The following is a 26,412-nucleotide window of genomic DNA, read 5'->3' on the forward strand; positions in this document are numbered from 1 at the left end:
GACAGGGAGACCCACAAGGTGTGTGGCTGTGGCTGTGATTGGGATGTTCATCTATTCCATTGAACCCAACATGGATGCATAACCTGGGATATATACCTGCACCTGGGGCTCCAGGTTGCACATAGCAAAGTGCTACTAGAGTTGTGTTGGGATCTGGGTGAGCTATATAAACATAAATAACTGGCACATTCCAACATGGTGATGGCATACATAGGACTTATGACTACATATTAACATTATCTACAATGAAACTAGCTTCCAAAAGTGGAAATGAAAGGAAGTAACAATTCTATATCTTCCTGGTGAAACTTGTCAACCTGACACACACACACACACACACACACACACACACACACACACCACCTTTTGGGGAATGGCCAGGGCAGTGAAAACCATATGGAGGTCACTTCTTTTGAGCAAGTGACCAGGCAATATTTTTCCAATTCTAATAAGCATAAGTGCAGCTGGTTTTATCAATCCAGCTCAGTGGCACAACATCTTCGGCTAGAAGTGAACACAGCTCCTGGGAAGTGTAAATGACATATCTGTCATAACTCCATAAAACTTAAATAACTGGAATGGCATTAAGAGAAAATCAGCACATTGATGTAAACTAAATGTGAAAAATCTATCACAGTGCAAATTTTCTACCTGCCTACTAGATTTCTCCTGAGTCATGTATTTTAAAACATGATTATATATATTTTCATACAAAAAATAATTGAACTTCTTCTCAATGTACTTTTAATTTTTCAGATTAGGCAGGCATAAACACAAAATTAAGGCTGTAGTTTGTTTGTTTTGTTTGAAAGGGCATTTGTACTACGGAGTTACAACCATTGTCCTCTATTTACACTGCCAACCTTCTGCCAACCTTACTCTGACTGAGCAGTAATATACTCTGGATGCTACCAAATTAAACAGAGTCAGTTCAAGATAAATGGTTTTGATTTGAATTGCACTACTTTATTTCTACAGAGAGATTTCCACATGCACAAATTACACAATGTGGGTTCCTTTGGGAGCTGTAATCTATCCTCGACAAAAATCTATCCTAGTCTCACTGCCTTAGCAACTAAATGTGTACCATGCAGCAAGTTATGTCAATGTACCATTATGCCACCAGCAGACATGACCATTAGCAAATGCTGCTTTAGCCCCATTCATAGATCATGGTACACCATGGTCTGAAACAAACCTTGGCTTACAGTGAATGAGCAGCGTGTTTACATTGCTGCTATCCTGTGCTGACCCCACCAAGCTGGGAGGGGAACAAACTATATGTCTAGTTTAGCATTATACTTGAAGCAGGACTGGTCTGATGTTTCTCTCCAAACAAATCACAAGTAGTGAGCCAAGAACTGCCAAGAACAAATTTTGCCTTCTTGATTGGTTTGAAGAGAAGCAAACCACTAGTGATGGTTCTCATGCGGTACTAAGCCAGCGCTAGGGTTGGCCTCATCCTGGCTTGGCAAAGTGAGGAACAGAGAGGTGTGATTTACTTGGCACACACTGCCACACTAATTATTCATGGTAAGTCGTTGTTTGGTTCAGACTATGGTTTACTGTGATGTGTGGACCTGGCCGTTAAGTTGTCATGCAAAAATGCTCAGCAACCCTGCAGTACTCAAGGTCTACTTATGGTGAGGGCAAGGCATAAATGGTTAGAATAGGATTAGTATTAATGCATTAATGCATAATAAATGTAAAAGGCTAATTCCACCTGACATACATATGGACTGATGTAACACACTTGCCATGTAAATATTTGAAGCAGTTTCCTAAACATGCCGTTCTGATAATGATGGTGTGTGATGCTATGGCTATCCATATTTAATTGTGATTTGGGTGCCAAGATAGTACTTGGTAAGTTTTCTTAATGACCAAACAATAATAAAGAACTTTGGGGGTGGGGCTGCCCAATGATTAAATCAATGTGTATGTCTATGGTACAATGTTCTTATCTGGTAGTATATTAATGGTTTGCCAGAGCGGAGTGCTCTCTTAGCCATGAATCCATGGATATGTAGCTAAACATTTTATTAGGTCTATTCCTTACAAGATAGCCTGAAAGCTTTTTGGTGGAAAATCTTTGCAAATTTTTCTTTTTGACGAAAATACTATGGGAACAGAATAAAGACCTCTTCTGTTTTGTTGTTTTGTTTTTGTCATAGCTAAAATGCTGATCTGAGCCATGAAGATGAACACAGTACTGTATGATACTGCTTGCTATGCCTTACACTGGTGTTTTTACTCTTTTTTTGTTGGGAACTGCCCAGAGTGGCTGGGGCAACCCAGTCAGATGGGCAGCAAATAAGTAAGTAAGTAAGTAAGTAAGTAAGTAAGTAAGTGATGAGGACCAAAACAATCCCAAACCTATTTCCTCAGGAGATAATTCAGCTTTGAATGCATGAACTGGTGGCAGTTGGGTCAGGGATGCTGTATAGCTGTTGTATCTACTCATTTGCAGTTGTCAACCACTGGGAGAATGTAACACTGGAAAGCACTTAAGGCACTACTCATTATAAGTAAAGATGGCAGAATGAGGCCTACAGATTGTGCTCATTGACATCACAGAAACAACACATGTGCAAGGCTGACATGCTGGCAGATCTTTGCAGGGAGTATTCAAGACATATGAAGTACCTATTACAATAATGAAATCCAGCTGAAGTCCAGTTGTTTTTTTTCAGATAGAACATCAGCTGGAAATGTTCTCTGCTGAACTATGGTATAACATTCAAAACTTTTCATGGCTTATATAGGTTATATAGCTATCGATATAGCAAATTACACAGGTGTTTTTTGTTTTTGTTTTTAGCTGAATGGTTTCGAAAACCAAAGTTTCCTAAAGTATTGCACTTAAAGGGTTAATAGCCCGACACAAAATCTCTGATAGACAAATGTCATACAAAAGGAATCCTTGCCTTGGACAAGAATCTGCCACAGTTAAATTCTAGCTGTCCTGCCCAAGTAGCCAGAAGTGGGTTTTTTTTAACCATATAACATTACAAAGAAAACGATTGTTTTGTAAACAGTTTCACAGTTTATCAGGAATCGTGTTGTAATTTTTCTGCCCTTATCCCCCCACCCCAGACCTATGGCTTTTTAGAGTCAGCTAAATCATCGCTTAAGAAAACAGTGAGGTACTCTAAACAGCTGCCAGTCTGGTACAATGAGGAAATAGACATGCATTCATGGGGCAGTTATAAATGGGTGCTAAACTCTAATAAACGTCTGGTGTTAGAAGAGAACTGCTTTCCTCATGATAGGTGGTTGGGTTTTTGTTTTGTTTTTTGCATCCCATTATTTTCTAAATTATATCTCTAAACCTACATTAATTACACACGTATGTACATTATTTAGAGGTTCTTTACTACAGTACTTTTGTACATGCTGGGCTTATTACTAAACTGAAAGAGAAAGAAAATACATAAGGCATATGTACAGTATCTCATTGAATTTCAGACCTTTCTCTTCACCTCCTTGGGTCTAAAAGCTGCAATGCAGGCATCTCATTCAAAACTGTCTTAGAATACAGTATATGAAAACTGGAGTTAAAGCTCAGGACGTGAATGGACTTCACTTACAGTCACTGTGTTTTGCTTTTGGCCCCGGTTAACAAACTTCTGCCCTTTATCTTTGAAACCAGCCCCAAACCACACACCTGCATGTGTGAACACTGAGCTCTCCAGCTGAAAAAATAGAACTAGGATAAGAGATTACATGGCAACATTGCAGGGATATTGCAGCTTTAACCCAAATCTTTGCTTGCCTTATGGGCAGGGAGGCTTGTCACACCTTAATCGGTCCTCCCCCTTTCCCCTTTTAAAGGAAGATTAGTGGTTCTCTGTCCCCACTGTTAAGTTCTAAACTTTGGACTCATTCTCTAAGTTGGCCACATCACCATTCCTTTCAGTTTGTTCTTCGTGGTTCTTGGTTTCCTCTTCAGTATCCATTTCGGCACGCTGGTCTAATTGGCTGGACACAGACCAAGTGAGGGGTAATTCTGCACGGCTGGCCATCTCTGCCAGTTCTTTGGCACTATAAGATGGTGTATTGGTCTCATATGTATCATGAAAGCTATTGTAATCAACTTCATAAAATCCGTCCTCTAGCGTGAGAACAGGTGTAAAACGGTAACCCCACAGGATCTCACTGGTAACATAAGAACTTCGGGCTTGACACGTCATCCCTGGGGAAGAAAGGAAAGAGAAATCAGAAGCAACATGGCTCCTAGCAGGTCTGTTGTATGTTAAAGCTACGGTGCACACATAGCTATGATGGACAGGAATGCCGTGCTAGATATGCAACACTAAATTTGCTGCACTGACGATCTATTAGTATATGAAAATAATGATATAATAGTGAGTTTAGCAGGCCAATTTTATCTTATCCCTTCCCCTTTTCCCATTACTGTATTATGATATCAGTTCAAAATTCTCTCTTCAGTGCAATTCTCTCCCCCTCCCCCACTTGAACTCAACAAATATTTTTCCATTGGAAAATGGCTAGCAAAACGTTTGAGACCTTTAAAAAACAAAAAAACACAAACACCTTATTTATCATTATGCTAATTTACCAATTCCCAAATGAAGAAGAAGCAGATTCTACTTGGTGCCCTCAGGCTAATGCTTTTAGTGGATGCTTTTGCTAAAAGAATTGAGCTATAACAGGGATGTCCAACCGCCTGACCATGATTGACAGGTGGATCCCAGGTGATATCTGCCCCATCCCCTTGCTCTGTCCTTAATTTGCGCATGACTGCAAAAACGGAAGACGGTGTTATTGCTGCCCGGTATATTGTTTGGTGAGCGATTTATGCCCCCCCCCCAGAAGCTCAAGAACTTTGGTGCCACGCCCCCTAAAATTAGCTCAACAGCTTTGCCCTGGCCCCCTAAAAAAGCTCAACAACTTTGGGTCCTCCCCCCCCCATGGGTAGATCCCTGCCAGTTTTTTAATTCTGGGAGCAGATTGCAGTCTCTTGGGAGTTGGACGTCCCTGAACCATAAGATTCATCTATTCCCTCTTGCCTTGCTCCTGCATCCACAGTGGCCTAGAGGGTCCCTGAATTTTCTTGAGCATTTTTTTTCAGGTAGGGCCCATGTCCTGCCCCACTTAATGGAAGATTCTGCTCCATCAAAAACCCTTCTGTGAGCACAAGGGCATCACCAGGCTTCTACTCACAGTGTTTAACTCCCTGGGTCTTCATTATCTTCATTATCTACCATCACTTTCAACTAAAGATGAGAAAATTATCCACGATGCTTCATTTTTTAAGGCATGGATCTAGTTTTTATCCCATCCTGAGGTCTCTGGACAAATATTTATACATTTATAAAAATACCACAATTTCATTAAAAAACGCAAAGCATTTTTCAGCTATACATATTTATAATAGAAATCATGTAAAAAATAAAAATGATAGATCATCAGCAAACTATCACATAACATTCTTTCTCAATTTCTGCATAAGCCTGGCAGTGTAAAATATCGTACTTCTTAAAAAGTATAAAAATTAATACTTTTATTCTAAGTATAGCTTGAATCATTTCCTCTCACCTGTTGTACCAGTCATTGGCCTGTCAATGGAAAGGAAAGGCAACCTCAAAGTTACAGAATCAGACAACTTTGAAAGTTGCTCCAGAAAATCTTGAGGACATAACACTATAGTATCCAACAGTTTAACACAGGATTCCTAATGGGTCCCAAAACAACCATTCTGGTGTCTTGGTCTTTGTCCTGAAAAGGGCTCTCAAGTAATGTCTTCAAAAGAATTATCATAGAAGTGAAAATGGAGCCCAGCACTTAAACACAGGCAGGCAGGCAGGCAGGCGGGCGGGCGGACGGGTGGGTAGGCAGGGCCAACTGTTGGAACAATTTCATGCTCATGTGCAGTTTTAGATTGCTGCTCCTGATCCCAGAATCCTGAGCCCAGGCCTTCTCCCTGATAAACATTTCAGGAACCCTGAAGCCCATCTCTGGAGTTGGCTTGATTCTTCCTTCATTATAGGCTCCTCGGGTAACTGGACTAATTTCTGCTCTTCTCCCGTTGCTGATTATATGCTGTCACTTTGCTAGAGTAAAACTTGGCTTCCTTACTGACAAGACAGTACATCTGTCATTGTTCTTTGGCAGGAGCCAGGCCCAGGCCTGTCTAGCCAGCCTTTGGCTTCTCCTCAAACCATGCTCCTTCCTAAATCCTTAAATCATGTCCCTAGCTGGCTCCACTGTGCACCCTCGAGTGGTTTTGCCTGAATGGAATGTATCCTGGAACTGAGTATGCCTGGATATGCATGCAGAAAACTCTGGGAACTGTAGCTCTGTGAGGGGCAAACTACAGTTCCCAGGATTATTTGGGGAGGAAACTCAGCTGCAACTTTTGTCACTCTTCAGAGATTGTCATATTGCCCTGTTAGTTCTAGATTAAATTAAACTATTTTTTAAAAAACAACAACTGAGTTAATATACCTTGGAGAAGGGGGCACTTTAAATAGCACTTTAAAGCTATTTGATGTAATTTTGGCACAGTTGTTTATTTATTTATTATTTAGATTCCTACTTCATAATTCAAATAAAACATTATCAGAACTGCTTGCAATAAACTTAAAAACACAACTAAGTAATGAATACTTAAAAAAAATAGAACTAAAACCAGCAGCTCTATAAAACAGATCAGCATGAGTTTACAAAAAAGGCCTCGGAAAATGGTTGAATATTTTGTTAGGGGGAAATGATGAGATATATAATATGTTTTGTACTGATGTAGGCTTATGCCTTATACTTGCCAGGGAATCGTTTGCCCGCGTCCCCAGGACCGAGGAAAGAACAAAAATGGTACCAGGAAAGTTTCTTCTTTGGAGAAAAGATTTTATTATGATCTGTGCACAGAGACAGCCAGCAGAATAATTTCTGAAATCTGGCTGTAAAGCAATACGCATCTGCAAGCCTTCTTATACTTTGAGAGTATTTACCCACCTCCCAGACCTCCCCCAAAACTTCCCCAATCAGCTGGCAAGTTTTCAACTTATTCCTTATATGGCACATCCATATTGCTTGCTGAACACATTTTATTGCTTGCTAAACATTCCTGTCTTTCTGTTAGTTAAGCACTTCCTTCCCTCTCCTTGTACACGTGTCTTTTCTTATCGTTGCATTAGTAAGCCGGAAAAGGGGGCCTCTTTAGCAGGCCTGGTGAAATCTGCAAACAGCAGCGGTTTCTTGCTAGCTGACTAGGCAGGAAACGGCTCCTGACCTGTTGGACTTATATTTTGCAAGCAGCTGCAATCTTGAGCCGTTTAACCACAATAGCAGAAGTAAGAGTAGGGCAGGAATTTACTGTGTGTAGGTAATATTAATGATTAACCCTTTCCCTCTTCCTTCACTCCCTCCTCTTCTTTTGAACAACCTAATACTTAGGTTCGTTCTGGGGTATGGGTCTATATTCCCTCATCACAGCGATGACCGTGGGTCCTAGCTTTCGTGACACGAGTCTTTGCATCATTTGCTGCAAGCATTGCAATAAGCAGGGGATACAGAGGCAAAGAAGCAAAAGGATTAACAGCGGTCCTGCTAATAATACTACAACATTCCTGAGCCAACTGCCATCAGGGAGCCAGGAATACAACCAATCCCATGCATCACTCCCTGTGGCTTTCAGCGGGTTTTCAGCTATCATCGTTTCCATGTGGTCAATGGTGGCTGAAATGCTGACATTATTATCCGGGATGAGCATACAACAATGAGAGTGAACCAGGGCACAAACCCCACCCTTTGAGGCCAACATTACATCCAAAGCATATCGATTCTGTAAGACAACCTCCCTCATAGCAGCCACCTCTTGATTGAGGTCCCTTAAGGCTTTAATGGTATCATTGAATAATCCTTCTGTCCAATTGGCCAGCAGATGAAGATCTCTATAATTCATGGCTGCCCCTAAAGAAGGTAGCAGGGCTCGCGATATCTGGGTCCCAATATAGTGGTTAATAGGTGTGTTAACTGCCCTGCGGTTACGCAGTCTGAGAGATGTTGGTAGCTTTTCCACCTTATATAAAAGGGGGATCACCATTCCCAAGGTACAAACTCCAGTAAGGTCTCGGGGAACAGATTTGAATGCTGCATCGCCACAAATCAACCATATTTCCTCCGGAAGAAGGTGACTGGTGTTTCGGTGTTGCTCAGACCACTTGAAGGCTTGCGAAAACAAAAGGCTTATGTGCCATTGTTCCTGGGTGGAATTTAACAGGGCTAGAGCGGAAGAGTTGGATCTAGAGCTTTCGTGGAGGTGGTGCATGTCTGTCATTAATTTGGAGCTAGTATCAGATTGATAACACCGTGAGGTATTACCATAATTAAATAAGGCGGAACAGGCCCTATTGAATACAAATTTTAAGACATATAGGCAATTGGGGTAAATCCCTCGTAGATTTGACCCTTCAGAAAAATTCAAACAAATAAAGGCTGGCTCGGACAGGGCCAATTTTACAGGTGGCCATTGAGCTTCTTCGGGGTTTATCGTATTGTTTATGCTAAAGATGTCATTAATGGGAATTCCGTGTAGCATCAAACCTGGCCGTTGCGCATAAGGCGGTATATGCATACACAGCCAACAATTGGAGAGCTGTAACATAGTAGCGAATTTAAACATATCCTTGATATAAATATTGTCTTCCCACATCTTATGGTAATTTTCTCCCCTGGATGTCTTGTTTAACAAACCTGTTTCCCCTTGGCCCTGCTTGCTAGTCCTTGCATCTCCCCCTACAATAGCTAACATAAGATATACTATAAGGATCATCATGGGGATAGAAGGATCTGGCCGTCGTCTCCCGCAGAGCCTGTGACGCTCATGCCAGCAAAAGAAAATGCACATCCATATGACAAGAGCGGTTGAGACAACTCCTATCCACCAACCCCAATCCCACCATGGTTCCTCCCACCAATATTCAGGGGGTGTGCTCATTGTTGAAGAGCCCACTGATATTTGTGCCCGATTACCTGTTGAGCCTCAAGGATGAGAGCCCACCGGTGAGCTGACGCTCCCACTATGTGGATCAACTTTTCTACTAACCCTGTTGGGTGGATTGAACTCTCGTGCTGCCTCCCTACTGACCAGAGCATATGGAAGCTGAAATCCTGGGGTGGCAAGTCTTACTGGCACTTGTTTAGCGATTTCAATGCACACCCGGTTAAGGCTCCCACCCCTGCAATTCTTACATTAAGATAGGTTCCGTCCCATCTATCGTCTGCATTAAGAGTAGGACCTGGTCTATCAAATGAGGTTGGTACAGTGCTCTACCTCCCAGATAACAGTTGACTACCCTCCCACAACAGCAAGAGCGGTCCAGAACTCGATAGATTTCGATCGTCTCTGCAACTTCCCGTATGAGTACTATCCACGCGTGCTGGACAGTGGTGTGGGAGAGGAGCCACAACGGGGCAGTGGGGTGTTTTAATACGGCAATCTCATCAAACCCCAGTTTCCAATAGCCAAAGAGCACGCCATCTCTTACCACTGGCAAGACGAACCAGTCGTAGCAGAGGCCATCAGGCCAATAAGTGCGGTATGGCTCAGTGGGGTCAGGGCTGTGGGCATAGGGCACGTTGGGGACGCTGCTCATGGGCGCCCGAGTTGGTTAGGGAAACAAGGTCGGGGATACCTCCAAGCGTCGAACCCTATGGTGTGGAGATAAAATCCCTCAATCCCCGGGGGATGGTGGTATCCCCGATGGGTAGAGAACAACCTTGCCCCCCAAGGAGAGGATACCCACGGTGGATGGGCCACTACACACCCACACGAATAGGTAGCCGCCTGCAAACGACAAATACTCGGTGTTAAAATCCCCACTGCTTCCTCCTCACACCATATAATGCACACTAAAGTTCGTTCGGGGTTCTGGACATTATCAGGGGGCAAAGGCTGCAAGGCTGGAACGTTGGAGGTACTCCCGGTGGGCACCCCTCCCATCCAATTCTTCAGCCGTGCGTAGAGATATCAGCTTCCGGAGTGATATCAGCAGGGCGGTCGTCTACCGGGCGCCTGGAGATGGTCATCCGAAGAGAGTTCTCTGGATCTGGTGTTACTGTCCAATCTGAAATGGCTTTCTTCACTCGAGTATGGTGGACCCACGGGGTGATGCCGGCAACCTTCACAGCAGTAGGGGTAGAGAGTAGCACGGTGTATGGTCCCCTCCAGCAGGGCTGTAGGGGGGCTTGCTGCCAGTCTTTCACCCACACTTCGTCACCCGGTTCGAACTGATGGAGCGGTTCAGTTAACACACATGGGGTGCGGGCCTGGGTCCACCTGTTGAGAGAGGAGAAAACTTGGGAGAGTGACTGTACATAATTGTTCAATTGCACATCTTGGCTAGCATATGGAGTTAACATTCTAACATATGGGACCGGTCTCCCATACAGAACTTCAAAAGGTGACAAGTGGGTTCGCTTTGACGGGAGACTGCGGACCCTAAGCAATGCCAAGGGCAACATGGTCACCCAATTAGACCCGGTTTCCTGTGTCAGCTTGGACAGCTGATTCTTTAGAGTCCTGTTCATTCTTTCTACCTTTCCAGAACTCTGGGGTCTATAAGCAGTATGCAGCTTCCAGTTGATCTGGAGCACTTTAGCCAGTCCCTGTAGGACTGCATGAACGAATGCTGGTCCATTATCAGATCCTATGGACCTTGGCAATCCATAGCGAGGGATGATTTCCTTAAGCAGGCATCTGGTTACTTCAAGTGCCTTCTCAGTCTTTGTCGGCCATGCTTCTACCCATCCGGTGTAGGTGCATACAGCCACCAGCAGGTAGCGATATAGTCCACAACGGGGTAATTCAGTGAAGTCCACAACAAGATCTTCCATAGGTGCAGTTCCACTGCGCTGAATTCCTGGGGGAGCTAGTGGTCCGGTTCTGGGGTTATTCTTTTGACATAGCAGGCATTTCCTGGAAACCTGGGCTGCCAGTTGATAAAGGTGGGCTATATAGAAGCACTTTCCCAGCTGCTTGGTTGTAGCGTCCGGCCCCATGTGGGTTGACTCGTGGTATCTCTGAGCTATCTGCCGAGACAGGGACTCTGGAATCCATATCCTGTCATCAGGGGTGAGGTACCATCCTTCTTTGGTCAATGTCAATTCCTGAGCGTCTGCAGTGTCCTTTTCCTGCTTTGTGTAAGCCGGCTTGTCAGCGGTGCTTAAAATTTCTTCTGGGACCAGTGCTCCAATAATCGGGGCTGGGGCCAGTTCCCGGGCTGCTTCCTTAGCCACTTTGTCTGCCAATCGATTTCCTCTGGCCACTTCTCCTGGTCCAGTCTTGTGTCCATAACAATGGATAACCGCTACCGCTTCGGGCTCCCATACAGCATCCAGAAGGTTCAATAAGGCTTGTGGGTGGGCCACCTGGTTTCCTCTGGAGGTAAGCAAACCTCTTTCTTTCCATAAGGCTCCATGGGCATGTAAAGTCAGGAATGCATACTTAGAATCTGTATAAACGTTTATCTTCTGTCCCTTTGCCAGGCTCAGGGCTCTGGTAAGCGCAGTTAGCTCTGCCAGCTGGGCCGATGTTCCAGACGGGAGTGACTTTGCTTCGATCACCTGGTCTTCCAGGGCTACCACTGCATAGCCTGCTTTCCGCTGTCCAGTCTCAATAAAGCTGCTTCCATCTACAAACCATGAAGGCCAGTGAGGGTTTGCCTCATCTTTTAGGTCAGGTCTGCTGGAATATACTTCATCCATCACTTCAATGCAATCGTGCGTCTGCTCCTCACCTTCTCCTACCGGCAACAGGGTAGCTGGGTTGAGGGCGGTGGTGACCTGGAACTTCAGACGCGGGTGCAGCAATAACATCTGACACTTTCTCATCTTTGCTTGGGAGAGGAAATAGGTACCCTTCATGTCAAGCAGTGCTGGGACTGCATGCGGGGTCACACAAACAGTGTCTTGGCCGAAAGTAAATTTGTCTGCTTTGTCCAATAGGGTGGCTACTGCCACAACTGCTCTCATGCATGGCGGTAAACCTTGTTCTGTAGGTGTCAGGCGTTCAGACAGGTATGCCACGGGTTGTTGCCAGCTCCCCAATTTCTGGCATAGCACTCCCTTTGCTGTTCCCTGGTCTTCATCCACAAACAGGGAGAAAGGCTTCTCAGGATTTGGGATACCCAACGCTGGTGCTTGCTGCAATGCCCTTTTCAGATCCTTGAAGGCCTGCTGCTGCTCTTCTCCCCACACAAAGGGGTCCTTTTCAGTTCCTCTGGTTGATTCATGCAGAGGCTTGGCAATTGTGCTGAAGTCAGGGATCCATGTTCTACAGAATCCTGCCGAGCCCAAAAAGCCACGAAGTTCCCTGCGGTTCCTTGGTTCTGGAATCTGGATAATGGCTTGCTTCCTTTCTTCTCTTAGGGTCCGTTGCTGATGGGATATATCAAATCCAAGGTATTTTACGGTGGGTTGGCATATTTGGGCCTTTTTCTTAGATACTCGGTATCCTGCTTCAGCCAGATGATTTAATAAGTCCTTGGTGGCCTCCATACACGTGTCCTCGTCTGAACAGGCCAAAAGAAGATCATCTGCGTACTGCAACAGAACCCTGTGTGGGCTGGTGGGGAAGCTAGACAGGTCCGAGGCCAATGCAACCCCAAAAAGGGTTGGAGAATTCTTGAAACCTTGTGGAAGCCTTGTCCACGTATATTGCACCTTGGTGCCTGTTCCTGGATCCATCCATTGAAATGCAAACAGGGGCTGACTTTCTTCTGCCAAACGGCAACAGAAGAATGCATCCTTCAAGTCCAGTACTGTGAAATAACATGCGGTGGGAGGGATCAGACTCAACAGCGTGTAAGGATTGGGCACATTGGGATGGAGGGTTTCCACGGCCTGGTTAACTAATCTAAGGTCTTGGACCGGACGGTACGAGCCGTCTTCCTTCTTTACCGGCAAGAGTGGGGTGTTCCACTGAGATTGACACTGTCTCAGGATGCCATGGCGAAGCAACCGTTCCAAATGTACCCATACTCCTTCTGCAGCTTGCCGGGGGATAGGGTATTGGTTCACAGCCACAGGGTTAGCAAATGGCTTAGGCTTAACTATTATAGGTGGGATGTTCTTTGCCATTCCGGGCGGGTTGCTTTCTGCCCATACACCAGGGTTAACTTCTTGCAGGAGGTCCTCTGGAATAATCCCCTCCTCTTCTTTTACCATCATTAAGCGCCAGTGCTCCCTCAAGGGTACCTCTAAGGAAAACTCTCCTGCTGGCCCTGTGGTCATTGTCACTTCCCCTGTTGGTTGGAAGGAGATCTGGGCTTGCAATTTTGATAGCAGGTCTCGGCCCAATAATGGGATGGGACACTCCGGTATATACAAAAACTTGTGTTGGACCACTTGGCCACCCAGGCGACAGACAACAGATTGCAGGAATGGGGCTCTTTGTGATTTGCCTGTAGCTCCTATTATGTTAATTGTTTGCTTGGTGGGCTTGGACACTGGTACTGGCAAAACAGAGTGGGCAGCCCCTGTGTCAACCATGAAGGGGATGGTTTGGTTCCCTGTTTGTATTTTGACCATGGGCTCACGGGAACCTAAATCAGCTGGGCCCGGTCTGTCCTAATATTCTTCCTCTTCTCTCAGGCTCATTGCGCCGGGTTGTCTTTGGACTGGAGGGTGCCAGGGAGGTCCCTGTCCACGTCCTCTACCCCTGCCGGCATTTGTCGATGTCCAGGGTCTCAGTTCCTGTCGTCCAGGTCCCTCGGAGATTGGGCCTGGGATTCGCTCTCTTCTTCCTCTTCCACCTGAGTGAGCCTGTGGGCATTCTCTTTTCCAGTGCCCTTCCTGCCGGCAGATGGCGCACTGGTCCCTCCCCAGACGGCCTTGCCCTCCTCCCCGGGCACTTCCTCTTTCCTGAGGGGTGGGTGCGGTAGCCTGTAGCGCCATCAACTTCTTTGCTTGATACTTCTCCTTTTTCTTTTGTGCCTCTTCCTCCCTCTGATTATAGGTGGTTTGAGCCAGTTCTAACATCCACTCAAGGGTGTGGCCCATGAACCCCTCGTGTTTTTGAATCTTTCGGCGGACATCGGGCGCCGCTTGGGCCACAAAGGCAGTTTTTATGATAGGGGCGTTGGCAGCCTCATCTGGGTCCACAGGAGTATACTGGCGGTAGGCTTCCTTCAGGCGTTCTAAATATGCTCCTGGGGCCTCTTCATTCCCTTGCATTATTTCCCTGACTTTTGCAAAATTGGTGGGCTTCCTGGCTGCCCTTCTCATGCCATTCAAGACATGCTGCCTATAAGTAGTGAGGGAGTTCTGGCCGTCAGTGATTTGGTAATTCCAATTTGGGGTTTCTGCCGGGTAGGAAGTGGCAATGTCGGCCTCCTGTACTTGCTGTTTCTTCAGATGGGCTCTGGCCTCAGTATGTATCCTACTTGTTTCCTCTGTTGTTAACAAGGCGTCCATCAGATATTGGACATCATCAAAAGTGGGATTATAGGTTTTAAAAATCCCTTCAAACAATTTTATAATCTTTGCTGGATTCTCCTCAAAGGAAGGATTTTGATTTCTCCAATTACAAACATCTGCACTTGAAAAGGGTATATGCTGGACCGTGTAGGTCCGTTGTGGTGTCGCCCCACCAGGCCCTGGAGGTCCCGGTGGGTCATAAACCCTTCGGAGGGGCATCACTCCTGCTGCCTGATCCTTCCTGGTTTTCTCATATTGTCTATGAGACATAACTCTCTTCGCCGCCTCTCCCCACTTACGTTGCCATTTCTTTCTCCTGTCCGGGGTACAACATTCTGCTGCCTCAACTAACAAGGGGCTCACATCCAACTTCTCCGCATAGGGGCTCACGTATGCCGTAATGCGTTCCTCTTGTTCCTTAGTCCACTTTTTATTCTCCTCAGTCCATCTCATCAATTTCCCTATAAATTCCTCATCATCTCCTTCCTCCTTCTTTTCCTCTAAATCATCATTCATTAACAAGTCGCTGTCCTTTTGTTCTGGGCTTGATGGGAGGCTTGCTTGGGCCTGGGGGCCAGTTCCTCCCGGTGCCTGGGGACCTGGGCCTGGGGGATTTGCTAGAGGGGCAGTTGGTGGAGCATAGGGTGGTGGCGGTTTGATGACTCCCCCCTCCTCATCTTCTGGGTCTGGTATCACCGGGGGCTTTTCTGCCTTCCCTGCCGGTCGAACTGCACAAATTGTATTTTGTGGGGCGTCGCCTCGGCAGGCTTTCAACCACGGTGGATTCTTTTCTACATTGGTTTTCCAAGTAGAAATGTAGGGGATTTGGTCTGGGTGGACATTCAATATGTTCTGATATAATGGGCTGATTAATTGCAAATCAAAACTCCCTTCCGAAGGCCAATTAATTTGCGCGGGCCAGTCAACTTCACATAATGTCCTCATTCTCTGTTTTCGCAGTTTGATTCCCCAATCATAATTTTTTGTGGCCGCTTTCCAGTTGTTTAAAAAACATTCCAGAGGACTACATTTGCTTGCCCCAGACCCCATTTTTCAGATACTCCGCACCTAATGGGCTGTAAATCCTTTCACACTCCACGCACTACAGATTGTGACCTGCCAAGGTCGCCCCGGGCAGAAAATGCACAACCCTGCAATCGCTCGGCCAAGGGGAACGCTAAGCCCCGACCCACACTTTGACAACAATTCAGTCACTGGAGTATCCGACATGCAACATATAACATACAAATCACACCATTATAATTTCAACATGCAACACACAAAACACACCAAAATAATTTTCCCTCCTTCTTCTGTTCCAAATTTTTTCGCTGGTGGCACTCTCCTATACAACCAATCCCCTTATTCCTGGTGGCTGGCACTCCACTGCGCAACCAATCCCCTTATTCCTGGTGGCTGGCACTTTACTGCGCAACCAATCCCCTTATTCCTGGTGGCTGGCACTCTACTGCACAGCCAGGTGAGGCTGATCAGACCTCGCCCCCCTTTTCCTTGGGGGCCCACGCCCTTTCCCTTGGGCTTACCGTTTTCCGCTGCGAATTCCCTCCTGGCCAGTCCTCTTTTCTCCCTCGACCGAGGTCCCCACTCAGGAGCGGTGTGGCTGGTTTCCCCCACGAATCGGTAGGGTGCGCGCCGAAAGCCTGCAGACGCCGGTCCGAGCTGTCCACCTTTGGTCGAGCCTGGCTCTCCCCGGCCCTCTGGGGTGGGGCAAATCCCGGACGAGCCCCCAAGCTGTAGGCTTATGCCTTATACTTGCCAGGGAATCGTTTGCCCGCGTCCCCAGGACCGAGGAAAGAACAAAAATGGTACCAGGAAAGTTTCTTCTTTGGAGAAAAGATTTTATTATGATCTGTGCACAGAGACAGCCAGCAGAATAATTTCTGAAATCTGGCTGTAAAGCAATACGCATCTGCAAGCCTTCTTATACTTTGAGAGTATTTACCCACCTCCCAGACCTCCCCCAAAACTTCCCCAATCAGCTGGCAAGTTTTCAACTTATTCCTTATATGGCACATCCATATTGCTTGCTGAACACATTTTATTGCTTGCTAAACATTCCTGTCTTTCTGTTAGTTAAGCACTTCCTTCCCTCTCCTTGTACACGTGTCTTTTCTTATCGTTGCATTAGTAAGCCGGAAAAGGGGGCCTCTTTAGCAGGCCTGGTGAAATCTGCAAACAGCAGCGGTTTCTTGCTAGCTGACTAGGCAGGAAACGGCTCCTGACCTGTTGGACTTATATTTTGCAAGCAGCTGCAATCTTGAGCCGTTTAACCACAATAGCAGAAGTAAGAGTAGGGCAGGAATTTACTGTGTGTAGGTAATATTAATGATTAACCCTTTCCCTCTTCCTTCACTGACACCTATGAAAGGTGTAGGGTGTTTATTATTATTATTAAAAAAAAACTAACTAACTAAATAAATAAATGGATGTAGCTGCAGCTGCCTTTATTTTAAATAACATTTTTACATTTGTGGCACACTTGGTAACTGAGAGGGTTGACAAGATGTCAAATTCATTATATCATACAGGTGGATTCCACATCATGTATAAATCTGTATGCGGGAACTGGGAGTGCTTAGTTTAAAGAGGCCACTGTAGATCAATAGCCAGAGACGCGCCCTCAGCTCAGTGTCACATCATGGCTGCTTCCTCTTCTGTTTGTGGTTCAGGACGTTGCTGGAGCCCCTGCCTGGCTTTCATCAATTCCGTGGAGCGAAGTGCTTTGTTCAACCAGACAGATGTTAATGAGACATGATGTCTGGAAATGTAGCATAAAGCAAAGACGTGCTCTTCCGCCCTAGATCGTTTGGATACATGGCAAGCGGTGAAATTTGCCATTTAGTAGGGTCAGTCAGGCAGCGCAGAGGCAACACTGCGGCTTTAAAGTGAGGGAAATGAATGACAAAGAGGTGTGTGCTCAGAAATGATCGCAGTGTGGGAAGCCAGCGTTCCCCAGGGAGGCGGAGCAAGGAGAGGCATAAGCAAAGGAAGAGAATGAAGGAAAGGGAACTGTCTGGTACACTGGTTTTCAAAAAGTGTCTAGCGGAATCCTCAGAAGCTTGAGGATTACTAGGCTCTGCTCACTGAGCAGAGCAGTAATGGAAGGAAAGCTTCTCTGAAAGACAACTGGCCCTACAACCTGAAGGTGCTAGAGAGTGTTGTGTGAATTATTATTTTTTGGGGGGTGGAGTGGGGAGAGGAAGAACTCACCCTTGCGTTGTTGGCAATGGTAAAGCTGCCCTTTATGAATCCTTTAAGAAATTTGCTTTCCCCACCACCTTAACTTTGGGTACCCAAACTCCGCCACCCCCCTCAAAAAAAATGAGTCAAAAGCAATTTGAGAAACTTCATCCTATCACTAGTTTCAGTTTTGCCACCAAAAATGAATAGAAGCAGGTAGGATGCAGCAGGGGAAAATGTTACTGCTAGTCTTGCTTGCCTTTTCCCACTTCCCCTGCCTTCCTGAGATTTCATCATCAATTGCTCGCACACTTTCAAGCCAGTCTTCACAGTCTTAAGGACTTGGCGCTTCTAAATGCAAGGCAATATCTTCAGAATGATGAATCAGACCAAATCAGCAGTATGTTCACAGGCCCAATAATGACAGCATAAGGGTTCTGACACCTGGCAATGCTTGATTGGACACCTTACATATTTCTAGGGGGTTGACCGGCTGAGTCTGTCACAAGCTTTCCTAGTCACTTAATAAATGGTTCTAGAGAAGAGTGAAGGGAGGAGCAACCAACCTTTCCAACATTAACTCCCCCCACCCCATCCCTTTGATTACTTGAACCCTTTGTGACCAGTCAGATTGGCGGGGTACAATTAAAACAACAACAATAACAACAGCAAAAACTTTTCACATACAAGTTATAACTGAACCACAAAGTGAAAAAATAAAATAAGGTTGTAATCTGAAATGTGCTAACTTGAAAGATAACACCATGAAAAAACAACAACGGGGCTTACTATAATGAAGGTATGTTGGGGTGGGAGCATTAATGTGAAATGTATCATTATTTCTGTTTCAGAAAACTAACATGTGGAAGAAATCTGTTCTCTCATTCCAGCTGTACTTTGCCCAGTCTGTGAACCCCTCCATATTTTCCCCCCTGGTGCTGCCACTGAGGCTCCAACCCCATACACATATACATGGGAGTAAATCCCACTGAACTTGGTGGAACTTAATTCTGAGCAGCCATGCCTAGGATTGCACCAAGTGACTTCCTTTGGGAAGAATGCAGCATAATATCATGAAAGCAGCTAGATCGACACAAGTGCTCCTGCTTCTGTATGTGTGTGGGAGTAATGTGGCGAGGTGGGAAGAGGGTCTTAATTTCCTCTACCATCAGTGAAACATGGATTGAGGGGGCCTCTTGCCTGCCTTATTTTTCTGTACGAATTCTGTCTCATCTTCTCTCCAGCTCTCTGGCGGGAATCCAGATAGAACAAGGCTCTTTTCATAAAAGCTTATTCCATCCTTTGGCCCTGGTTCAGGCCCTTGTTCCTCTCACTTTGGCTTCAGTGCAACCATTCCAAATAATTTGGAAGAAATTTTAGGGAAAGCTGAAAAGCAGTCTACAAAACATATGGAAGCACCTTCAGATGATCACTCCATATGGCAGGGGTCAGCAAACTTTTCAGCAGGGGGCTGGTCCATTGTCCCTCATACCTTGTGGGGGGCCGGACTATATTTTTTGGGGAAAATGATGCAAGAGCACCACGAGCCCCGGTGGCTGCTTACCTGTGTCTTGCAAGTGGCAGGGGCTGGTGAGGCGGCGGGACGATGAGTGGCAGGCGAAAGGGCTCCAGAGAGGGGCTGCTTAAAATGGCGGCCGCTCGAGCACTGCTGCTGCTGCTGGCACCAACAAAGCCCAGCCCCCTTCCTCCTTTAGGCAGGGCAGGGAGAAGCCAGGAGGAGGGAGGGAGGGAGGAGCTGCCGCCGCCGCCGTGTGAGGGAGAGGGAAAGAACATGCGTGCTGGTGATCCACGTGGTGATTCCCGGACTGTCCATGGGCTGGATCCAGAAGGCAATTGGGCCTGATCCAGCCCGCGGACCTTAGTTTGCCGACCCATGACCTAAGGAACACTGAGATTGTTGCCATAGCCACCTTGTCTACATGGGTGTTGTAGACAGTGAAAATTACTAACAGCACAATCCTAGATATGCCTACTTAAACATAAGACCCCTTGAGTTCAATTGGCAATACCATCTTGACTGTGAGTCCTGGAGGACCTGCTTCCTGCCCTGTAGGCCTTTTGCCCACCTGGCCTGGGAGAGGAGGGCCCTGACTGACTCCAGCTACAAAAGACGAGGCTGCAGACTATTGGGCTGAGGTGTTGGTTAGGATATTTTTAAATTCTTGGGGGGTGGAGTGGGTGGGACGGGGTTGTTAATGTTACTAGAATAATCTTTGGCATCTTTATTTTAGATCTTATTATTTATGTGGAATTTGTTCAGTTTGGTTGTGTGCTTTTTGATGTGCTTATTGTTATGACTACTTTTATTATATTTGTAATGCAAATCTTTTCATGCTGTAAGCCGCCTTGTGCATGGTTGTACCCAGTGCTTTTTCTCTTTAAAAAATTGTTTAGGGGTACTCTCATTTTGACTCAAGAAAATAACCATTTTATCGTTCAAATTGGGAAAAATAAATACAGTAAATGGACAAAAGTACGAAGATTCACAAAATGTTTAGGGGTATGCGTATCCCTGCACCGCCCCCAAGAAAAAAGCACTGGTTGTACCTATGGAAAGGCTGCATACAAGTAACATGATGTATGTATGTAATGGTGAGTATACGAGACAGCACTTCCACCTGCAACACTCACTCAAACTGAGCAGGGCTTGGGAGAGTGAACTTGACGGTTATTAGTGGTACTTAACGGAGAAGGCATAAGAGAAAACATTATCCCCTTTTTTGGTGCTAGCTAGTATTTATTGTGCTTTCCATGCTATTCCTCTGTTTTCTGAAGAAAGAGAGTGCCTCACAACCCAACTCCAGACAGCATTGTTCTTAATGACAACAGAAGTCAAGCAATTGCATAGTATCTTTCTCTATGCTTTTATTATCGTTGCCAAAGCAATGCTAATTTGGGAAGTGTTGACATAGGGGTTGGCATTCTGAACCCATGGCTGAACTTGTCTATTTTTCATTATCCTGACATTATCCTGTCAGTACTATGTGAAAATAAAAGAGCTGCAAGATTTAATGAATTGATTGGTGTGGTTAATTGATTAAAGTGTTGTTCTTTGATTAAAAATTCCTCAGTGTGATTTAAAAAGAAGGAGGAGAAGGATGATGATGATGAGGAGGATCTGCACTTTATGAGAGGAAACTGCCAATCAGTTTCACAGGATGATCCTATTGTCAACTGTTTCCTCTCTTAGCAGTTAGAATAATTACAGACATTTTCTGTTGTCACAGTAAATAGCTAATGGATGCATGTAGACAGATAGAAGAGTTTTCTGTAGCCCATGTAATTTCATTGAACTTTGGCACTGGATTCCATTGTTACTGATATTGTGCTTTCAGGACTTCAGGAATCCTCAGTGGATAAAAAGACCTAGAATTTTTGGAACTTCAGTTTAGCTAAAATAATGACTTCCTAAAGCAGAGACATCACCTTGCCAACAAAGGTCCATATAGTTAAAGCTATGGTTTTCCCAGTAGTGATGTATGGAAGTGAGAGCTGGACCATAAAGAAGGCTGATCGCCGAAGAATTGATGCTTTTGAATTATGGTGCTGGAGGAGACTCTTGAGAGTCCCATGGACTGCAAGAAGATCAAACCTATCCATTTTTAAGGAAATCAGCCCAGAGTGCTCACTGGAAGGACAGATCCTGAAGCTGAGGCTCCAATACTTTGGCCACCTCATGAGAAGAGAAGACTCCCTGGAAAAGACCCTGATGTTGGGAAAGATGGAGGGCACAAGGAGAAGGGGACGACAGAGGACGAGATGGTTGGACAGTGTTCTCGAAGCTACCAGCATGAGTTTGACCAAACTGCTGGAGGCAGTGGAAGACAGGAGTGCCTGGCGTGCTCTGGTCCATGGGGTCATGAAGAGTTGGACACAACTAAACGACTAATCAACAACAAAAACAGAATCTGAACTATACCATAGAATTTATTTGGTCTTTCCCCGTAGTTATTGACATGGACTGATTATCATAACGTGAAAATTACCTTTGTCATCTGAGGGGTGGTGAAGGAAATTTAACTGTCAGCAGGGAGGAGACAATTAGCAGACTTCAGAGAAGCAGTGGGACAGTTAAGACGTAGTTGCAAGAGAATAAGTAGGAAATGATGGATAGATCAGATCAGGCTATAATAAGCATATGGTGAAACTGAACAACAAATTACCATGAGATGCTGATGTGCTGTCTGCTCAGATTATGTGAATAAAGCAATGAGAAAGGTTTAATACAAGCCTTATAAGATCTCCTTCTTAAGATGATGGATACAGTTACCCATACTTTTGATTGCAAAGAATTTTTTTTGCATATGTTATTGTTGTGTGCTCAACATTTATTAGCAAATTGTGTGAATTTTGAGTATTGTAGCAATGTTTCATGTGTTGCTTTAATGCCACTTAAAGAGCATATCGGTGGGAAATCAGGGACAAAAACTCCAACATGATAGCATGCTATTGATTTGTTCCATACTATACATCACTCTAGTCAGTTGTGTCATGAGTTCTGGTGCAGAAATAATCAGAACATCAGTTTCATTTCATGCTGTTTAGTAATACACTATTGGGTTTACTCTGCAAGCAAGCGGGTACCAATTGGCTCTCCAAATGGAACCTTGGTTCTCGAACTTAATCTGTTCTGGGAGTCCGTTTGACTCCCAAAACAGTTTGAAAACCAAGGCGTGGCTTCTGATTGGCTGCAGGAGCTTCCTGCAGTCAATCGGAAGCAGCGGAAGCCGCGTTGGACATTCGGCTTCTGAAAAACGTTCACAAACTGGAACACTTACTTCCGGGTTTGTGGCGTTCAGGAGCCGATTTGTTCGGGAGCCAAGCCATTCAGGAACCAAGGTACCACTGTACCTTCAATGCCTATTTATTTATTTAAGGGTTTATATTCTGCCTTTTGATGAATGTTTCAAGTTAGCTAACAATAGACTATAAGCAGTGTAATAAAAACAAACACAATTAGAACAGCGGCAGGTGGTATTAAGACAATGACTTGGAATCCAGATTTCTATGACTCGAATTATGCTCTGGTTCAAATGAGGGGAGGTGCTATTTACCAACTTCCCCTTTCTCTTCTGCAGATCTGCTCCAGAGGGCCAGGGAACCCCCCAGAACAGCATGGATGGTGGTGCTACGGAGGAGAAATTAGCAAAAACCACTTTTCCCATGCCACAGATAGGAGGCTCTGGTGGATTAGAACCCTTCTGTAAACAGAAGGAGCTCTTCATGGACAGGCAAACCCAGCATCCAAGCCACTAAAGTTAACAGATTGGGAGTCATTAAAATACTTCTCACACTCTGGTAACCATAGTGTGGTTACTCCCACCCCAGTGTTGATAATATTCAAAAGAGATTAACTACATGGAAGTGGCCTGGAAAGAAACACTGTCAATGGAAGTCACCATTTTGTTGGCCCAACGCATCTGATTGCTTCTAAGTTTCAAACATAGCTGGCATAAGTTAACAGGACTACTGAGCCCGAGTTCCAACTTTGGCACATTTGCTTATCTTTGTCTAGGGATCCACAGGGACAGGGGCATCCTATTGATCCCACTAAACTTTTAAATTGCATTTGAAACTATTGATCTTGATGTTACATACAATTTTCTTAGCTAAAGACTGCTATGCAGTAAAAGCCTTTATTCAAGCCTATAAGTAAACAAGCAGCTTGTCATCAGAAGTGAGTGTGTGTGTGTGCGCGCACACACACACCCAGGAGGGGGGTGATTTCTTCAGTCCTCTATGCCAATCCATACAACACCCACACACTGTTCCAAGCATGTAAATTTAACAACTTGACTTGAAAATTGTTCATTTTCAGCTATCATGGAAATATATAACAGTTTCTTAAGCTAGCAGAGGAGACAGTGTCATTGAAGTCGAGCCAGTTATGTGGGAGTAAGATGATTAAGGTGGATGTTGTGTAGGTGGAAAAGGAATACTATAATTTTTATTTTTTTTTAAGATTGTGCTTCTACCACGTTTAATATTCTCTTCCAGAACGTCTGGAGTTCTTATTATGAAGGTATTGCCAACTGTGAATCTAGGCCTTAATTCATTGTCACACTACAGTCTGGGAGCCTAGTTACAGCTAGGCTAAATAAAAATGGTGCCCAGAAGCTATAAAATGAGAATGAATACATCTCTCTCTCTCTCTCTCTCTCTCTCTCTCTCTCTCACACACACACACACACTCCACTTGTTCTGCAAAGGGACACATTTCTAGCATGACCATGAGGCAGTTGAGATGTCTTAAGTCAGTGGGACAATAATTCACTGAAAAAGTTTCTTCTTCCTCTTCCTTAGACTGTGATTTACTTAAATTCTAGCTGCCTTCCACACAAGTCAGGAAGATGAACACACACACACTGCTGTGAGTTTTGGGGAGAGTAGGTTGTATGATTGAGCCCCCTTTTAATGGATTCAATTCCTAGAATAGCCAGACTAGCTTTCTGGTGAGGTAATGGTCCTCTAACTATGGAGCATTAAGTAACAAAAGAAATGACAGCAAATGGATGAGTCTCCCTCCTTTCATTTGCTGGTAGTTAGAAAGACAAAGGCCAGAGTTGAGAGTTTGAGTTATGTGAGCTAGAAGATAGAAGCAAGGCTGCAGGCTGGGCAGAGGCGAGATAAGAGCTATGCTTGATTTCTGCTGGAATCAAAGGCTGTGGCTTTGGGAGAAGCAAGATCCTCGCGAGGTATTAATGCTGTGAACGTCTCCATCGTAGGCTCAAGTTGTATATATGTGTAAATAGACCACATAGCATAAAGACGCCCCAGTCTCTGCTATCCTTCATTCCAAAGGAAACACAAACCCTGGGTAAGCGCCTGGAACCTCTGGAATTTTGTACTACTCAGAGATTGGGGTAGTGTGCAACAATATAATTGTTTGCAAGTAGCAGTGTGAAAAATCTGAAATCCCAGAATTTTATTTTTAATTTAGAGGGGGACCCATAGCTATGATGCAGTGGTACTGAAAATGTTATCATTGATATAAGTGGCAGATTTGTTATTTGATTTGATTATTCGCATTTCAAATCCAAGGAAATCTACAGGGTATAAATGGACCATAAGATTTAAATGAGATTATGAAAAACAAAATAAAATATAAACATAAAGTTTTTCTTTTCTATAAACTTAATGGGACTTTGGCATCCATCACTGCCTATCAGGAAAAGCTCAGAGCCAAATCTCTGTCACAATCAATCAGAACTTACTGTCTTGCTCTAGCTCTTAAACACCTCAATTATCTTTTACCTGCAGTAAAAGCTTTTTGAAAGAAATTGTCAAACAAAGTAGGTTCTGCTCACCTCTGAAACAAAATATGTTTGAAACACAGAGTGCACCGCCCTTGTTTTGCGGAGGGGGAAAACAATTCCTGATGGCATTAAGTCAGAATAAAATTCTAGTGCATTTCAATGAGGTTTTATCATATTGTTACTTTTTTGTTTTATTTCATGGCTACCTACAATTTGTGTGTGTTTTGAGGTATTCTGCTTGGGCCAAGCAATCCTATGCTTAATGTATACTAGGTCTGGACATGATGATGATGATTTATTCGACTTATTTGTTGCTTACATCAAAAAGGCCTTTAAGTGATTTGCAAAAACGTTAAAAGCTAAAAAGCAACACATTTCAATAAAGCTTTTCCAAAGAGCCACAAACAAACCCAGCAGAAAAACAACTAAGACCTCAGCAGCAAGAACATTTCATCCAGCGGGCCATCAACCAACTTGTCATGATCTGTCAAATGCCTGGGAGAAGAGATACGTTTTAACTTTGTGCCAGAAAGATGTTGTTGATGGTGCCCGGCATTGCTGCTGTTATGCTGGTGGAATGGCTGCAGAATCCTAAATCAGCTTAGCTGGGGAAGGGAAGATAGATAGGAAGAAAATACAACAATGGTGGGACAGCGACATTAACTGCCCCCATGTCCTTGGAAATACTCTCAGGCACAGAGTTGGGTGCTACCCAGCGGGGCTGGTCTTTCAGGCAAAATAGCAGTGGGAGATTGATCTCATGGGTGCTGGGGGGAGGGATGAGCCCCCTTGTTCCATTACAGGAAAGACCTTTTCTTCAGCCCATGCCCTGTCAGATCCTAAGAATGTCTTTCCAGTCTTCAGAGCTAGGAGCCTACTTCTGCCTCTCCTTCCAGGGCTTTGTTTTCCTCTGCTGGCAAAATGGTGGGTCTCTTGCCTTTCCCAGGGAGGTCCACTTCTGCTCACCAAACATTCTGTTCTGGATGCTACCAGCTCTCTTAAGCTACTGTAGGGGAGTGTTCGTATTAATAGATGTCCACCCTTCCAGATGCTTGGTATACCTGATTAAGCTCATTTGTAGGTGCAGATGGATGCATTCAAGCCACCTGACCAGATCTTAGCAGATGGGAAGCAGTGTTCTGCTTAGCAATTTCATAGGTCAATTTTTTGGGGGAGTTATAATCAACACACACTTCTGAAATGACAGTTTATTTTTTTTCTTTAAAATGTTCCTCTGAAAAAGTGACCTGAATCTTTTGACATTAATTCACTCCACTTGCACTGTTTGGGTTTCAGATATGCAGTGTTTAAATACCCTGATACTTAAATCAGTGGAAAATTCTGCTACTCTGGATATATTGTAGAAGCTTTTCTTCTTTCTATTTCTAATTCAGATGCTTTCACCAGAATATCTGTATTTATGACCTTCATATTTGGTAGCAAAATTAACTTGTCTTTAAGTTCCTTGGTGGAAGAGAAAGATAAGTTGCTG

At 44.6% G+C, this 26,412-nt stretch overlaps 1 protein-coding gene across 2 annotated transcripts in view; it reads right to left on the reverse strand.

Annotated features, from left to right (window-relative positions):
- Positions 1 to 1,517: 1,517 nt before the first annotated feature.
- Positions 1,518 to 26,412, reverse strand: part of KCNJ6 (potassium inwardly rectifying channel subfamily J member 6) — a 119,697-nt gene continuing 94,802 nt past the window's right edge. For both annotated transcript variants that reach the window (XM_081004469.1, XM_081004468.1), the window contains one exon: positions 1,518 to 4,195. In XM_081004469.1, the coding sequence (XP_080860595.1) occupies positions 3,870 to 4,195 (326 nt within the window). In that variant the 3' untranslated portion in view covers positions 1,518 to 3,869. The remainder of the gene's footprint in view (positions 4,196 to 26,412) is intronic.

The sequence above is a fragment of the Podarcis pityusensis genome, assembly GCF_964106645.2.
Source record: "Podarcis pityusensis genome assembly, chromosome: 4".
NCBI lineage: Eukaryota > Metazoa > Chordata > Lepidosauria > Squamata > Lacertidae > Podarcis > Podarcis pityusensis.